The 16,165-nt window shown below is 36.5% G+C and overlaps 1 protein-coding gene across 3 annotated transcripts in view; it reads left to right on the top strand.

Annotated features, from left to right (window-relative positions):
- The window catches only part of myo3b (myosin IIIB), a 120,773-nt gene that overhangs the window by 32,369 nt on the left and 72,239 nt on the right, over positions 1 to 16,165 (top strand). For all 3 annotated transcript variants that reach the window (XM_015358857.2, XM_015358859.2, XM_015358862.2), the window contains 2 exons: positions 5,701 to 5,766; positions 13,905 to 14,060. In XM_015358857.2, the coding sequence (XP_015214343.2) occupies positions 5,701 to 5,766; positions 13,905 to 14,060 (222 nt within the window). The remainder of the gene's footprint in view (positions 1 to 5,700; positions 5,767 to 13,904; positions 14,061 to 16,165) is intronic.

Below are 16,165 nucleotides of genomic sequence, written 5' to 3' on the forward strand. Positions count from 1 at the left end.
TGGTATTTAGAGCTATCATGTTAGACCTTTGAAGATAAACTTGTTCAGTTCAATGGATACAATTTGTAAAATTATAACTCGGAACACAGCAACTTTGGGGGAAAAAAACATCCTTTTGATTGCTCAATTGTACTTTTTACTTAATTATAACTTGTAACAAGACAGCAGTGACACACCATGTTCTTCTTGCACTCTTCTTACATTCAGACCTGTAATCATGTCTAAAGTATCGCTTAATCACTTCTGTGGACATCTATGACTTTTCTGCCCCTTTTATTTTACTGAGATTTTAAAACTCTTTCGTAACGCAAGCATACATATTCAGATATTTAATCAAATTACACTGTAAAAATCCTAACATGTACTTTTGATCTTGGAGATGCTCTGCTTTAACCCCTTTAGTTTTAAGTGTTTGCTTGAAGCAGGGTTACCTTTAAGTGTTCCTACAGCTACCTAGCAGCACACTTTTGATGCATTTTTGCCCTACAGCCACGGATGCAGTCTATTTTGTGAAATATGATATTATGAAGTTATGAAGGTTGTAAGCATTTCATTGGACTTTGGCGATTAAATGAAGCAGATGGCATATTCCTTAAGCACGATACTCTTATCTACACTCACACCCTTGTGATATTCAGGTCACTTTGTCACTTCTAGCAATCCTGATCATGGCCGTCAATCGCTTCATCATCTTTTTGCTTTAGCTCATTAACAATTTTAGGGTCTTTAGAGAAATGTCATAGGCCCTCTTTTTATGGGGTAGATTACCATTGACGAAATGTAAGCCAATAGTTCCATCATGTCTGCTCCCTCCAGTATTATTTGGTTTCTTATTCAACTGCTGACATTTCTGATGTCTTCCTTTAGTGCAGTGCCAGGGCATTAAGTAAAGTAAATGCCATCAGGCCATGTGAGGTGATTTTACATGTATCGTGTCTTGACTCTGTACACACTTATGAATTCACCATGTACCATTCAATGGTACATTGATGTGTTTTTTTTGCAGTTTCCTGGAAATTTACTATGGTCATACTATGAACATGGGTTTAGCACGGTTATTTTCTGTTTTTTATGCTTGAGCTTAACTAATGTGCTTTACTGCTTTATTCTGGTATATCGCCATACAGTGTTATGAGGGCAATGTGAAATAACACTGTGCCAGTCCAGCCTTGGTTTCATGACAATGAAAGCTTTTTAGAAAACGCTGATTCCTTGGAATAGATTTGAAAAGAACTTCATCTCAGTTTTTCTGTATCATTTCCAGATGCTTCACATCTGCTACATGTGTGTAACATGCTGTGTATAGGACTACGTCTGATCTTATCTGATTTTTCGACAAATGGTGCCATTTTATTTTCACAAGATGTCACTCTAGAAATGTAATTACAGAAGGTTTTTACAGAAGTTAATTGTCTGTTTTTAAGCCATATTGTACTGGAAGAGTTCTGATATAGTGATGTTGTTGAATGCTGTTTTGTGTGATGGTTGTGTATTGTTGTTGTTGTAGTGTATTATTGTCATATATGTTACTGTATGTTTATGAGCTTTTAATGTGCAAAGCAAGTTTCCTCAGGGACAATTAAGGCTAATTCGAGGTACACTGTATACAGTTGTGAGCAAGTTTATTAGAACACTCCTTTACCCCTATTGTGCACTGGAAATCAAGTCGCTGGAAACTAATTAGTATCGTTAATTAATTTTAATATGGCACACATGCAGTTGATTTAAAGAAGCAAAGGAAAAGGAACATATTCCCACTATTGATAAATTACGTTTATACTGTTTAGTAGTAGGATCCTCACACAGAAAATTACAAATTAATATTTTACGTTTAATCTGAAATTTATTTTGGTACATTGTGGCTTTCCATCTAGAAATAAACTGACTAGTCAGGTTTATAATTCCAATTAATTACCTGACATAGCCACTTCCATGAAACACGGAACTGTATTTTTATTTTTGAATGTTATTTTTATGTAAGAATGTAAGATAAAATTTAATTTCTCAAATAGCTATACTAGTTTTTTGTCTGTGCAAAGCTAAATACATGAGCTTTGAGGTGCTCTAATATTGTGAAGATTACTGTGTACTACAGTGAGGAAAAGTGTAGAGTGAAAGAACCATTATATATACAGTGTTATATATGTCACCTATGTGCAGCAAACCAATAAATCCTTCCATATAACTTTACATATAGCAGGTAATGGGAAAGATAACAGTTCTTTGAACCCAGCCATGTGTAATTGGCGATGATAGAATAGTAGGGGCCTTTCTTGTGATAGATGAGCTGAATTTATATCAGGTGGTGCAAGAAATAACATTGTTTTCATAATGTTGCTTTAAAAGCCGCTGTTCATTTGACCTTTAGAACTGAGCACAGTGAAGATGAACACAGCTGAAGCTTCAAGGTCCAGTTAGTTTTTGCTGAAGAAATTGGAACATGTTTAAGGAACACAGGTTTTTAGGATCATGTTATGTGAATAGATTTAGGGAAGTAAAGGTCAGTTTAACAGTGTGTTTAATTCTCATTGGTATTCATAGTTAGGTGTGATATCATACACATCACCCCCACTTGTGTTAATTCCAGAGTAAAAAGCATACAGCTTACAATTTCTTTCCACAAATATTGTAGTGCTTATACATGCCAGCATTCATCATATTTCTAATAATAAAAACAAAATAATTTGTAGTTCATAAATAATTTCATACAATTCTGTCTCAGAAATCTTTAACTTGCGATGTAATTATTGCTAACATTCGGTTGAGATTTCGACATGAAATGTAAATGTACCCATGGCAATGTCATCTGCTGCCATTCATCATTAGTATCAATAGCAGTATCGTAGACTCAGGTGGTGGAGCGTGTGGCGTAGCTTTTCATATCACACGAACGGGGCCTTGTGGCAGGCAGACGCAGGCACGAGGCTTTCATATCAGCCTCTCCCACTGAAGCCCAAGCCTCTATCCAGCATGACACTGATTTGACAGTGGGGAAAGGAGGAAGGGTAGATTAAAATAAGCCAATTGTGTTTAAATTAAGAAGTGTAGGTCAATTAAGTCTGAAATGCAGGAGGAATTAAAAAAATGCTTAAATTTGCCAAATGCAATGAAGGCATTTGACAGTACTATCACTGCTATGGTGGCGTATTGACTTTACAACATATAAGCAGTACTGCTGTATAACATCAAGGCAGAAGGATCGCTGCAGGCTCATGTTACATTTTGCATGGAACAAGTCAGAATTTATTTAGCTTTGATCAGCACTTCAGAAAAGGCTGTCTGTCTGAATCCCTCTCAAAGACCTGAGTGGCTTTGTGAAGCAAAGAAAGACAGATTGCTTCACAAAGAATCAAACTGTACTTAATAGGGTCTTACTTGCATACCATATTTTTGGGGAATCTTACACACATGAAAAGATATGGTTCTGTCTGCTACGTTGAGCCCTCTGTAGGTCATGTTGATCCTGCATTTGCATGTTTGTAGTTTTCTGTCCTGCAGTCCTCCATTACAGCGATTTTAAACGCATTTTATCACACTGCTAAATCTGTCACATCAAAGAATGAATAGAGAGACACAGTGCTCACAAAATTTAACAAATATCGTTATATTTCTTTCTATAGAAATGATTATACTTTTACTGTAAGTTGTAATTCTGTTCTTCATAGAAACTCCATTCTGTTGAGCAGTAGGGTTTGTCATATCTGGTTCATAGTTCATCTAGGTTTTTTTAAGTAGTTTTTTTTTTTTTAGATCACCAGGATCTTAAAGTATGGTAATGGTGTTTAATGTGTCCAATTAGAGTACCAAATGTTTTCACTCCTGCTATTTTTTAAGTGCTTCATTTAAGATGTTTTGAAATTTGTAACAAAACTAGGAATAAAATCCAAACAGAAAAACAAACAGCCAGACAATGAATTATAACACAAGCTCACTTGTGCCTTTTTATCATTTCCATGATGTAAGTAATCACAAAATGAATGGATGTATTAAATAATCAGGGCTGAGTACGAAGCTCAGTCTTTTAAAAATAGCAAGAAAGGCACCCAAATACTTATGGAATCACTCCAGAGTGCCTGTCTTATGAAAACAAGTCTTCTTTATTGTAATTGAGAAGATAATCCTGGAACAGGATATAATGACCCCTGCCATTTTCTATTGGAAAATTCTAGATATATCCATATTGGTAAAAGATGGTGTTAATCACCTTGCACAGGTGATTTGCTGAATTTAGTATGGTTAAATTGCATGTATTTTATAATGTCCAGATAAAATATGTCTAGCCCTTGATGTGTCCTAGTTCCATTTGCTATTGACTGAACCTTTTTTTGTCTGTTTCTTTGGAACTTTCCTTTCTTTTGAGATGCTAGTCTTATTATAGATTGCCCTTATAAATGCTGCTGACAGGGGGATAGCTTGCACACATAATTTTTGTCTTCCTTTGGCAGCTGCTTTCTGCCAGACAGTTTGGGGCTGTTTGGGGACATCATTTGTCACTTACTGTATATAAGCAGTGTCCCTGGCTTCTCTTGGTATTTCTGTTTTGTACAGTCCACCGTGCCATTTTCCTGACTATATTGTTTTAATATGGGCTTTCTACTGTATATTATATCAAAAGTATGATATAGTACATACACTGGGATTGTCCCTCCAGTAGCAGTTTTAACCCCACACTCAACTGCATCTAACAGTTAAAACTGAAAAGCTTTTTAAACAAATAATGATTTATAAATGCTCTGGTCATGTGTTTATGAATCTTGTGTCCAATTACTCTGCTTATAAACAAGAAGACACTTTCTGAAGGAGCTATATTTACTCAGCAAATGATGCCTGACATTTATTTTAGTATCTCAAATGATCTTAGGCATTACTAAGATCTTAGCAGTCCCAATCTCTAAGAGCACTAGTCGAATGAAGCCACAGATTGGTGTGTAATAGGAGTATTGGGTTTGTGATGAATCATTATCGATCTACTTTATGTTTTCAGTCTGTTTCAAGTCATTACAAGGAGACTTCTCTCTAATATTTGCCCCTCTCTTCTAAAATCATCCTTTCCTAATGACCTTTCTATGGGACAGAGAACTATGCAAAGCTGATTAGGATGCAGTTTTCTGTTAGATCTCTAGAAATTAAGCACACCAGCTAATCCAATTTTAAACTTGCACATACAATGTATACAACACCATACCAGAGGCTGCAGGTGAAGATTCCTCACAACTTTCTGTCTCAGATGTCGTTGGGTTATATCTGTAAGCACATCTGGGTCTGTGTAGCGATTATGTTTTTCAGATGTTCCTGTGGTGCTTCTGAGCACTCAATTGCCTCTCATTGACAGTTCCCAAGTAATCAATAACCGTCTGGAATTATGTCTTTCATTCACAGGTCTGAGTGCAGCAAAAAAAAAAGATCCCGTGAAGACTGAGATGCGGTTACACTTTGCTTGGTTGCATGTGGTAGTGGAAAGTGTCCTAATGGAAAGACATACAGCTAAATGGCAGTACATTTTGTCAGCTTGGTCAGATTTAGTCTTTCTTCAGAGCTTCCATTTTTAGACATTTTATTGTGTTTACTTTTCAGTTTCCCAGTCGGTCTAAAATAAATGTTATGGCAAAGACCAGTGTGGAGAAAAGAAGTATTGTTTTAGCCCGTTTTTAAATGCTGTAATATAATTGTTTTTTTTGTGTTTTTTTTTGGTGTTTCAAGGAATCCACCTCCCACCTTACGGTGTCCAGATCAGTGGAGCCGTGCTTACAGTCACTTTATCTCCCAGTGAGTATGTCAGGTCTTACTAAAGTTTTCCTGAGAAGACTGAAGTGGTGTGATCTCAAGAGCCTGTACTGCTAAGCCCATAGGTCCTCTGAGACTTGATATTAAACTCTCAAGAAAATTCTACAGGGAGCACTTATTTCAACAGCATCATTAAGGACAAAATTGTTGTGGTAATTAGAATATGACATGCTGTAGATTATTGTGGGTTTAATCAATTAGCATAGAATAATTTTATATTCACCTATAAATCATTAATGGGATATTTAGTTGAAACATTGTTGATTGTCTTCATGCATTAAATTGCTGCCTACGTGATTTGTCGGGTTGTAGAGACTAAAAACAACTTCAGACTAAAAACGTCTTGTAATGTGATTTTAGAATACGAGGCATTCTCTTGTGTCTTGGACGCAAGTATGCTCTTGGCATAAAGTGGGTTGACCTTTGAAATTGTTTTTTCGTAAAGTGCCGAAAAGTTTAGAATCCCATTTGTAAGAAAAAAGGTTCTGTACCAAATAAACCCCTGCCTTCAGCCTCTTGTCATCCTGTTCAATATGAGTCCTGTCAAACCTAGTTAACTTCAAGATTACATTAACAGCTGACCTTGTAGTGGCGCTTTGAAGGATGCCATATCTCCAGTCATCACAGTTTTGGAAACATGCTCCTTTTCTATAAGTAGTTCCAAAATTATTGTTCTGCTCCAGTGGGAAAACTTTATTTTAATTTGAGTTTCCAAAACTGAAACATCCAGAAATGTAATTGATTTATATGATATTTACGTACATACCTAGCAGAACGATATTCCTCTTTCTGGAAGTTTCCCTCTTCTCCATTGAATGTAGGTCAGAATGTTGTTTTTATTTTTATTTCTGTGCATCCCATCTAACTGGAATCAAAGTGCAGTGAAAGTAAAACGAAAATGAAATAGACCACAGCAAAACTTCCACACCCATGGTAAAAGTATGTAAACCCCGTGATAAATGTACAAAGTAATCTTTCATTGGGGAAACATGACTGAACACAAGATAGAAGCTCCTATCAGATGATGTTTTTGCAATTATCACTCAGTTCAGAGCTACAGGTTTCATCCCTCCAGATGATTCAGTTGCACCTTGTTCAAACTGTAATATGTAACACGGTTTTAAAGGGGAACTGCAATGCTATTTTATACAGTGTATATCAGGGTTAGAAAGAATCAGTACTAATCAATGCATTTCAAACCACAATAAAAGTATAATGTGCACATTAACATGTAAAACCTCCAATTTCATTACAAAATAGACAACATTTCCAGGTATGCGCAGTGCCATATTTTGTGATTCAGAACGAGATAACAAAACTGCCAGTGAGATGGTCCTTTTGCACTGTAAACAAGCAGGCTTGTGAAACCATCTCTTTTAATCTGATAGATACGGTATATCGCTCTCAATTTCGAGATGGTTTTGCCAACAGATACTACTTCCTTGTTAATTCTGCGTGCAGATCGCATTGGAACTTTTCTGCAGTGAAATGTCTGCTGCATAACTAGTTCTCCTTTGCTCATGACATTAGACAAATTACAGTGACTAGTGACCAGGAAGGGCCACATCATGTCACAGTTCTTGCAATTGCCCATGGTGAGCCCAGAGCTTTGCGGCAACATTTGTAAAAAAATTTATACTGGCAATTAATTTATTTTGTTACTGAGATTTAATAACTGAGAAATATGGGACTGCAGTTCCCCTTTAAGGAGGTAAAACCTTCAGATCCAAGCAAATAAGATCAGTTTATATCTGAACAGAAACAAAACAGGCAGGTTTGTTTTGTAGACACATTTTGCTTTATTATCAATCTCTATATAAAAATATAATTTAATTACTAGCAGAAAACAAGTTTATTCTAGTAGAAAGCTCTCCATTCTTTTTTCCCTCAGCCTCATTAGCTTCGTGTTCTTCAATGTTGAGACTTAGAACCAATAATCTTTACTTACAATACTTTATGCACACAATTCATTACATATATCTCTGCTCATGAAACACCCCAAGCTGAAACTGTAAAAGTTGTCAAATAAATTTATTATCCACTGATGCTGATTGATTAGTATTTAGATTGTACGTTAACTTGATGTTCGACTATTCATGCTTCCCAGTAAAAGGCATTGTAAAATATTTCTTTAGTATTGATCGGTACTTTATACTTCTTCATTATTTCTTTAACTACTTTATACTATCTTGATTATATTTCAGAAAAGGAATTTATCATTGCTTAAGAAGTTTGTGCTTTGGTTTAAAACAAGGCTTCAAGCTATCTGCAAATCTCAGAGCACTGACCCAGTATCTGGTTGTGTGTTTCCACTGCATTCATAAAAGAGCTGCCAATTTTACTAAACAGTCCCTGAGCAGCAGTAGCATTCACTTCTGTTCTCTTAGCAGAAACATATGGTATGGCCAGTGTTGAGGAAAGTTACTATGACAAAATAATCCGTTGCAATTAGAAATTTCTTTTGTAAGTAATTACTTCTTTTAGGTATTAAGAGGTAGGGTGAAATTGCTTTAAGAGGTAACTTAATACTTTACATAACATACACACACTGCATAGATCATATAGACCTATAATGTAGTGTAATATTTATAATAAATATGGGGCGATGCAGTGGCTCTGTGGTTAAGGATCTGCGCCTGTTGCTGGAAGGTTGCTGGTTCAAATCCCACGGCCAGCAGAGGAATCCTAGTCCATTGGGCTACTGAGCAAGGCCCTTAACCCCAGCTGCTCCAGGGGCACTCCTTATGGAGAGCAAGCTGGGGTGTGCGAAAAGATGAATTGCTAATGGAAGAAATTGTATATGGCTAATAAAGTGATCTTATCTTATTTTATCTTATGAATATTCCCTTTGTTATCATTTAAAGTATAAGACTAACCTCAGTCACTATTTAATGTAAAATAAATTACAATAATTGAAAGCTTCAGAAATGCGTTTTAAATACTTTTATATAAGAAAATCCAGCTACATGTCTCCTTTTTGCTGAAGTGCTTTTATGATATAGAAGAGTTCAAGCTTTTTTGAATGTTTTGCTGCATAAAATACAGTATTTAGGCCACTCTGCAGATCAGTACATTTTTTAGAAACAAATTATTGCTTCATTGAAAGTCAAACATAGTCATGAGCTGAACAGTCCACAGAGCAGCACACATAATTTGAATATATTGACTCATACAAGCGTGAAAAATATATATGGATTCAGCTAATTATATACCAGCTTCACTGTAAATAATCATTCACAGAGTGGACTGAATAATTTCAGCTGTTTCATTTTTTGTCAGGTAGAGAAGGATTGATTGCATTGTATGAAAGAAACTTTTGATGTTCATAGTATTTTTTTAAATGCTCTTTTTCTTTGTGTTTTTTGTTTTGTTATTGATTTCTAATGTGGTCTGTTAAAGACTAAGAAAGGTGTTAGGTGAATCAGGTAAGGTGACTATATCTAAAAAAAAATCAGTGTTGTTTTAAAATTTGAGTAGTCTAAGCTGTATTTTGAAGTAGTTCAGGTGGGTAGGTGCATCAGCATGCATAGGCTGCAAAGGAACAAGAAATAAGTTTATTCCATGCTGAAAAGAGAAGAAAGAAAACACAACGTTTCGGCCGTGGAGCGTTCTTCATGGAGCTTTCTTCACCTGAAGAAGACTCCACGGCCAAAATGTGTTTTCTTTCTTCTATTTTCAGCGTTGAATAAACCTATTACTTGATCCTAAGCTGTATTTTTGCTAATTTCATCCTATTTTGCTTCTTTTAATTCCATAGAAGGAAATGCATTGTTCCAGGTTGACAAATGTTGACTTTGTTAAGAATTTGTAGCAGGAGGTCAGCGGATTTATTGTGTTTTTATCACCATCTCACTATATATTCTGTTCTCTAATTTGTGTAAATCTGTCTGAACTCTGAAGACAGACATTATTTAGCTTTGAATCATCAGTTGTACCTAAGAGGTCAGAAAAGAAATCAGTCCTGAATCAATTGATTGATAGTGTGACTAGCAGAGCTGTAAGGCTTACGCCAAATAAATGTAGTTAATATCTTTGGCAGAATGTACTTTGTAAGTAACTGGATGAGAATATAAATGAGAAATATTCATTTACTGAAAAAATATTTGTGGATAAGGTTTTTTTCTATTCCTCCTTCTGCTTAAAGTATTGTGCAGTTTTTGGCAAAGTGCAGCATGAAAGGAAACTGAGTATTATTTCATTATTTATAATGAAAACATCAGACTTTACAGCTGTGAACCTTCAGCCATTAGAGATAATTGGCTCATTTATTTCTGTTAGTCGTGCATTTGTCAGTGCACAGAGCCTGTCCGCGTTGTTGTGATAAATTAAAAACAATAGCTGAATGAAATCCATAATGTCTATTATCCATATGCTGGGCCTTATTTTGATATGTCTGTCATTTCTTTTATTTTGCTTTGAGTAGCTGCATGCATTACAGTTTTCATATCAACTTCACTGCTTATGGTGGTAGACCATAAGGTGAATTATGCATAGTTTATTTAAAATACTGCAGCTTTGCCTTATTTTGCATGACAAACCCATCTGTACAAAATCAATAACACAACACCTCATGCTGCAAACCACAACATTATTTTTACATTGAATTCTGTCTTGATCGCACCTTCTGCATTGTCTGACCTTTGTGATTTTTTCCCCCTGTAAGAATAGGTGCCCGTTTTAATTGTTCCTGCTCATCCTTGCATTGTAATCTTGTCGACGGTTTTCTCAGGAGGTACTTGACAACAATGAAATGCAATGTTCAGCAACTTTATTTCAGATCAACAAGACATTAAACCTGATGTTTTAAGCAGACAACATTTTAATCATTTTGACTGGGGTTAAGTATGCTGTGTTACTCTCAGGGAAAGAATGTATATCACAGTGCTTAAAAAAAACACCAGTTCCCCCCCACACAACAATTGAACAATAATATCTTATTATATGCTGCGCCACTTCTACTGTGATGTGTCTGTCGTGTACACTTGTGCTAGCGTTGCATAAAACCCCCCCAGCAAACAAGCTCGACTTGAACAGCAATAGTTTTGTCTCACTCATAGGGTTATGTGGTCTTGACATCATTCCATTCCAGTATGTTTCTTTGAGGAGAATTGTGGAGATCTTATACACATGGCAAATATTTTAGCAATTAAATCTCATTGCAGTACAGGGTCTTTCTAGTTTCTATCACCTTGTGTTGATTCAGTAATTCAGTAAGGGATGCATTCAATGTGAAATTAATAGTGTAGACTGTGTGCATCATAGTAGCATGTTGTGTTCCTTCAGGGCTACAGAAGCAAGAATAAACTACATTCATTAAGCATGGGCCTAAAATTCCCTCCCTGGTAACAACTGGAATTTTTCTGTTTGTGTATTTTAGTTTGTTTCTGAAGTTTCAGAAGTTTCAAAAGAGTGAAAAAATACGTACCTATATGTGCTTTAAATTCCCGCATGCATTGTTACACACTATGAGTTTATTACACAAAAGTAGTGGGATGTGAATTTGGTATAGTTTGGTATATTGACATAAACAGTATTGCACTGTCTTGTTACACACTATGAGTTTATTACACAAAAGTAGTGGGATGTACATTTGGTATACTGTAGTTTGGTATATTGACATAAACAGTATTGCACTGTCTTGTCTTTGGGTTGACTTGGTTGATATATAAAATAATGTAATTTTTATGACTTGGCTTTTTTAAGCCTTTCCATGAACAATATTGAACGCTTGTTGGAAAGCCCTCACTGCAACAAATAGGTGGTGCTGTTGCCTTGGAAATACCTAGTGTTTTTGGTTCACATTCTTTGTGACTGCCCTGTCAGACAAATTCAATTTGCCTTTTGTTATTTTGCTCGGCAAGTCAGTGTGTTGTACTCCTTAACCATTGCAGTGAATTAAAACCCGTTGTTAAGATTGTAATACACTGGTGCTTTAGTCAAGAATGCAATCTGCAGCTTACTTTCTTCTTCCGTGAAAGAAGGGTGTTTAAAATCCAATTACTTATTCCGAGAACTGGCTTTCCTGTGTGCCATTCATTTGTCATTCAGTTCTGATCAGATTCTGTGACTTATTTGGATTTCCCACTCTGTAGTAATTTTCAGTAGGTCTGGTTATGCACATTGCTATGCAGCGTGCACTGTGTTAATACACTGTTTTGTTTCCGTCAAAAGCTGTTTTTGATCTGAAACCCTCAATTGTGTTGCTTTCTCAGGAGAATGAATTAAAACAATCTAACTTTGCTCCCAGCTGCTCTCAGAAGCATGATGCAAACCTCTCGTGACAACGCACTGATTGAAGCAACTGTTCTACTGCCTTTTAAACAGCACTGCAGCTATTTAAAATGAATTTACTTGTTTCGCTCTTCTGTTAATGTGTGAAAGATGTTCGGTGTCACAACAAGAAATCACCAGCTCATTTTGGCAACAGATTTTGCACAGCAAAATGTTTGCTTTTTCTTGTGCGAGCTGATTTTTAATTGCGTACGTGTAATTCTTCAAAATTTGTCTTTGTTTTCTGATGAACTAAAAATATTTTTTAGAAAATTAGACAAAAAGAATGCAGGTTTGCAGCTCAGTAGTAGTAAAACCCAAACAATGTTATCAGGGGTTGCAGGCTGTGTGTGTGAAATTTCAAAAGCTCTCTCAGGCAGACCTGCATGTGTGGGTGTCTGCTCTTGTACTCGGTAATAAATGCTTCATCATTGCCCATAATTGTGGCACCAAATAGCTGCTCTTTGTGACAAAATGGAAATGCTGTTTAGAATCCTGGCTGTGTGATTGCAGTAATGGCCACAACCCCTGCTTAATGTAGTGACACTAATGAATTCTGAGAATTAATTTCCAGCTACGAAACCCTGATAGAAGGTACCAGAATTTCTGTCTAGATTAGGTACCAAGTGTCGGACTCTTTGTTGTTTTATCTTTGTACTCTCTGTGTCACCTTGCAATTTGTTATTTTTATTTTGTTATGTAGATAGCTGAGATGGATATGGATATATATATATATATCATCTACCCATGCATATAGGTTTCTACTTGTAGAGTAGAATGCAGGGGCATTTGTATAAATACGCACATTACAAACAGCATGTAGGATTGGTTTCTTAAATTGATTTCTTTAGTATGCATCTAAAGATGTTTAAATATTTTTTTTTCTATTATGATGAGTTCGTTTAGATGCCATTTAAAATAATAAAGCAAAATACACTGATGTGGTAGTTGGAGGATCAATGTGAGATTAGCATAGATTGAGGTGAAATGTAAAACATGAATGTAATGTACACACATGTATATATATAATACACAGAAAATAAATCTTAGTACTGCCCATCTTGACCTAAACACGTGTGTTTCCCATATCTCACTGGAGCAGCTTGGTGCTAGTGTGACAGAGATAGACTTATTGGCCTACCAGGCTGAACAGGCTGATATTTATCATCAGGGGGAAAGAATAGAGCAGACTTGAGCAGAGGTGGTGTGGTCATTAGGAAGGGGTGGGACAGTTCACAGAAGTGAGTACAGAGCTTGGTGACAGTCTTCCCTGCACTACCTGTCCAGAGGCTTTGTTTCGAAAGAGATAGCTGCTTGGCGAAGGTGAGCAGAAAAAAATGGTAGTAAACTTTTATGCATGAAGAAATTTGATTATTAACTTGGGCTCTAAAGCTGTAGTCTCCTAACTAGATAGGAACTATGGTTTTAGCCTTCTGGTTTATTCTAAAAGTTAAGAATGTTTTAGCAGAAAGTGGTGATTAATTGTAAGGCTATCTCTTCTATGAATGCATGCTGGTATTATGGAAATACTTTTTTTTCTCCTTCAGCCTCGATGGCTAGTGTTAAAAAACATTCTCACATTCTGGGTTGTTCAAAGATGAGAAAGGTGTCATCTTAAAGCTGCTGGAAGTGGAGTGATTGATAAAATTTTGCGGTGGCAAATCTGTGAATATCATGTTAAAATGCTGCAGCAGGAACTAAATAAATGGTCATTTTAATAAAACTGTTGAGCAGCACCGCTGTTTTAATAAAAAATGAGTGGAGTAGTGAAATGGCAAATGTGCTTATGTAGCTGTAGTCTCGCTCTGTTACGGGTGCACTGATTTTCCTGTCGCCGTTTCCTTTTCTAGGTGCTTGATCAAGGATTTTGAGAAACGCCCTTCTGTCACTCACCTGTTGGAGCACCCCTTCATCAAGCAGGCCCATGGGAAAGATATGGCTCTGAAACAGCAGCTTGCCACCCTCATCCGCGAGCAGCAAGAATCAGGCTGCAGAGGCAAAACCAAGTATGTGCCCTTGGCTGCAGATCAGTATCAGAGTGCCTATCAGAGAGACAAAGCTGTTTCTCACCGCACTGCTCCCTCTGAGTACTGGGCGGCTCCTCTTCTTTTATATTCTCCTAAAAGGATATGCATAACATTGAAGATGATCGTGATGCTTCGAGGGCATTTGGAGGAGACCTTGGATTGAAAAGTGCTACCGGTGGTGCTAAGAAATTAGTTACGTATACAGTACCGTTCAAAAGTTTGGAAATAGTATGAACAAAGAAGATCAGGCAGAGAATAATATTGTGCATACTTCTAAACCCCTAGATTCTCTTAAATTTTCTGCGTTTTTAAAATGATATGAAATAATTAACTGTCAAGTTTCTTATGGCATACCTCAGTCATATGCTCTGAAGTATTATGGTAGCACAATACTTTACCAAGAAAGCTAGACATCTGAGCAGGGTGTGGCCTCCTATATCAACATAAAGCACTTACCCTTGACAAGACTGGTTTCTCTGAACACACTGCACCTTTCTTTTAATCATTGGAAAGCTTTCAAAAGTGGATTATTACCCAGCATTGATGCACTTTTTACAATACATACATCCAACATCAGGCAGAAAAGGAAGACGTGGGTGTTAACATATTTCATTGTTTTTAGTGTGTTACAAAACAGGAGAGTGTTAACTGGAGAGGGATGCAAAGACATTAGTGACTCTGAGGATTACAGTGAGGTTAAATTAACAGCCTATGAGTACATGGTGCTTTTAAAATTTTTAATGGTACTTAGTATAATTTTTTTTACATTTTTTTTATCTGAGTCCACATGCGTGTTACTAAACCGATATGACTTTTTATGATAATGCTAATTGATATTTGCTTTAAATTCTTAGACTTGCAAAGATAAAAAGATCTGCTAGTGAATGGGGCACCATAGCTGTGTTCTGCACTCTGGGGAAACATTGTTCAGCTTCACTGAACACCCCTCCTCTCCTGACTGTGCTATTTCAAGGATCCCTGTGTTTTTTCACTCTGTCACAGAGCTTTCTCACACAAACTCACCTTCCAGTCAGGAGATTCTTAGTGTGTCCTTATTTTGGCTGTGGACTTTTAAGATCGAAGACAATTGAACTGGTTCAAAAAGCTAAACAAAAACCTTGACTGCTTCTCAAGATGAGTGGCCTACTAGTATCTAAACAAGATATCTTATATACTAGAGTAAATTGATCAGCATCTTATACTGTAACAAGGTCAATGTTCAAACCTTCAACTTCTGCTTATAATTCCGCTGTGGTTTGTGACTTTTTCTTCTAAGTATCCATGCATCAGAAAAGGCTCTTACCCTTGTATTTGATACCACAAGCTGGAATTTCTCTCTGCAACATAAGCCACAGATAGTTCCCTCGTGGGGTGGAACACCAGTCTATACTGGGGTCCTTGGAGAAAGAGAACATTAAGACTAGGCAGTCAAATGTAGGTGAAACAAAATTAATGCAGACACCAGAAGATCCCCCAGGTCTTTTGAAACATTTCACGCTTAATAGGCAGCACACATACCCCAGCTAAGAGCTTCTTTATTGCAGCTGACCAGTGGGTGGCAGAATTTCACTATTGTACATCTCTGTTCGCCTCCAAACTACTACAAATGAAAAGTCCATTTGAGCTGCTTTTGAAATAATGTTTTGTGAGTGAAAATAATTTGACTTGAGTGATTGCCCTGATTATCCTGCACTAATAGGAAAAAAAAAGAATCTTTATTGGAAAGGCTTGTCATGTGCAGTAAGTTCCATCTTTATTCCATTCCACATAGGAGGCAAGACTAGAACATGTTTAAAATTAGCTTTCCCTAAGGTGTATTTTTGATACGGTTAATAAATGCTCTCTAAAGAGTAAATGGACTCATTAAGACATCACGCTGTACAAACCAATAACAATTACTAACCTTAAGGTTGTATTTTTAGAGGTACATTTCCATTACATCTTCTCTAATCAAAATAAGTAGTAGATGCCCTCAAAGCAAAGTAATTTTCATTCTTGTTGTGACTGTTTCCAAATGATGGTGAATACCGGTTGTTTTTGAGTTTCCCGTTGTCACCTGCCGACAGAAACAGTCTGACTGCCTA

Source organism: Lepisosteus oculatus, chromosome 12 (genome assembly GCF_040954835.1).
Source record: "Lepisosteus oculatus isolate fLepOcu1 chromosome 12, fLepOcu1.hap2, whole genome shotgun sequence".
NCBI lineage: Eukaryota > Metazoa > Chordata > Actinopteri > Semionotiformes > Lepisosteidae > Lepisosteus > Lepisosteus oculatus.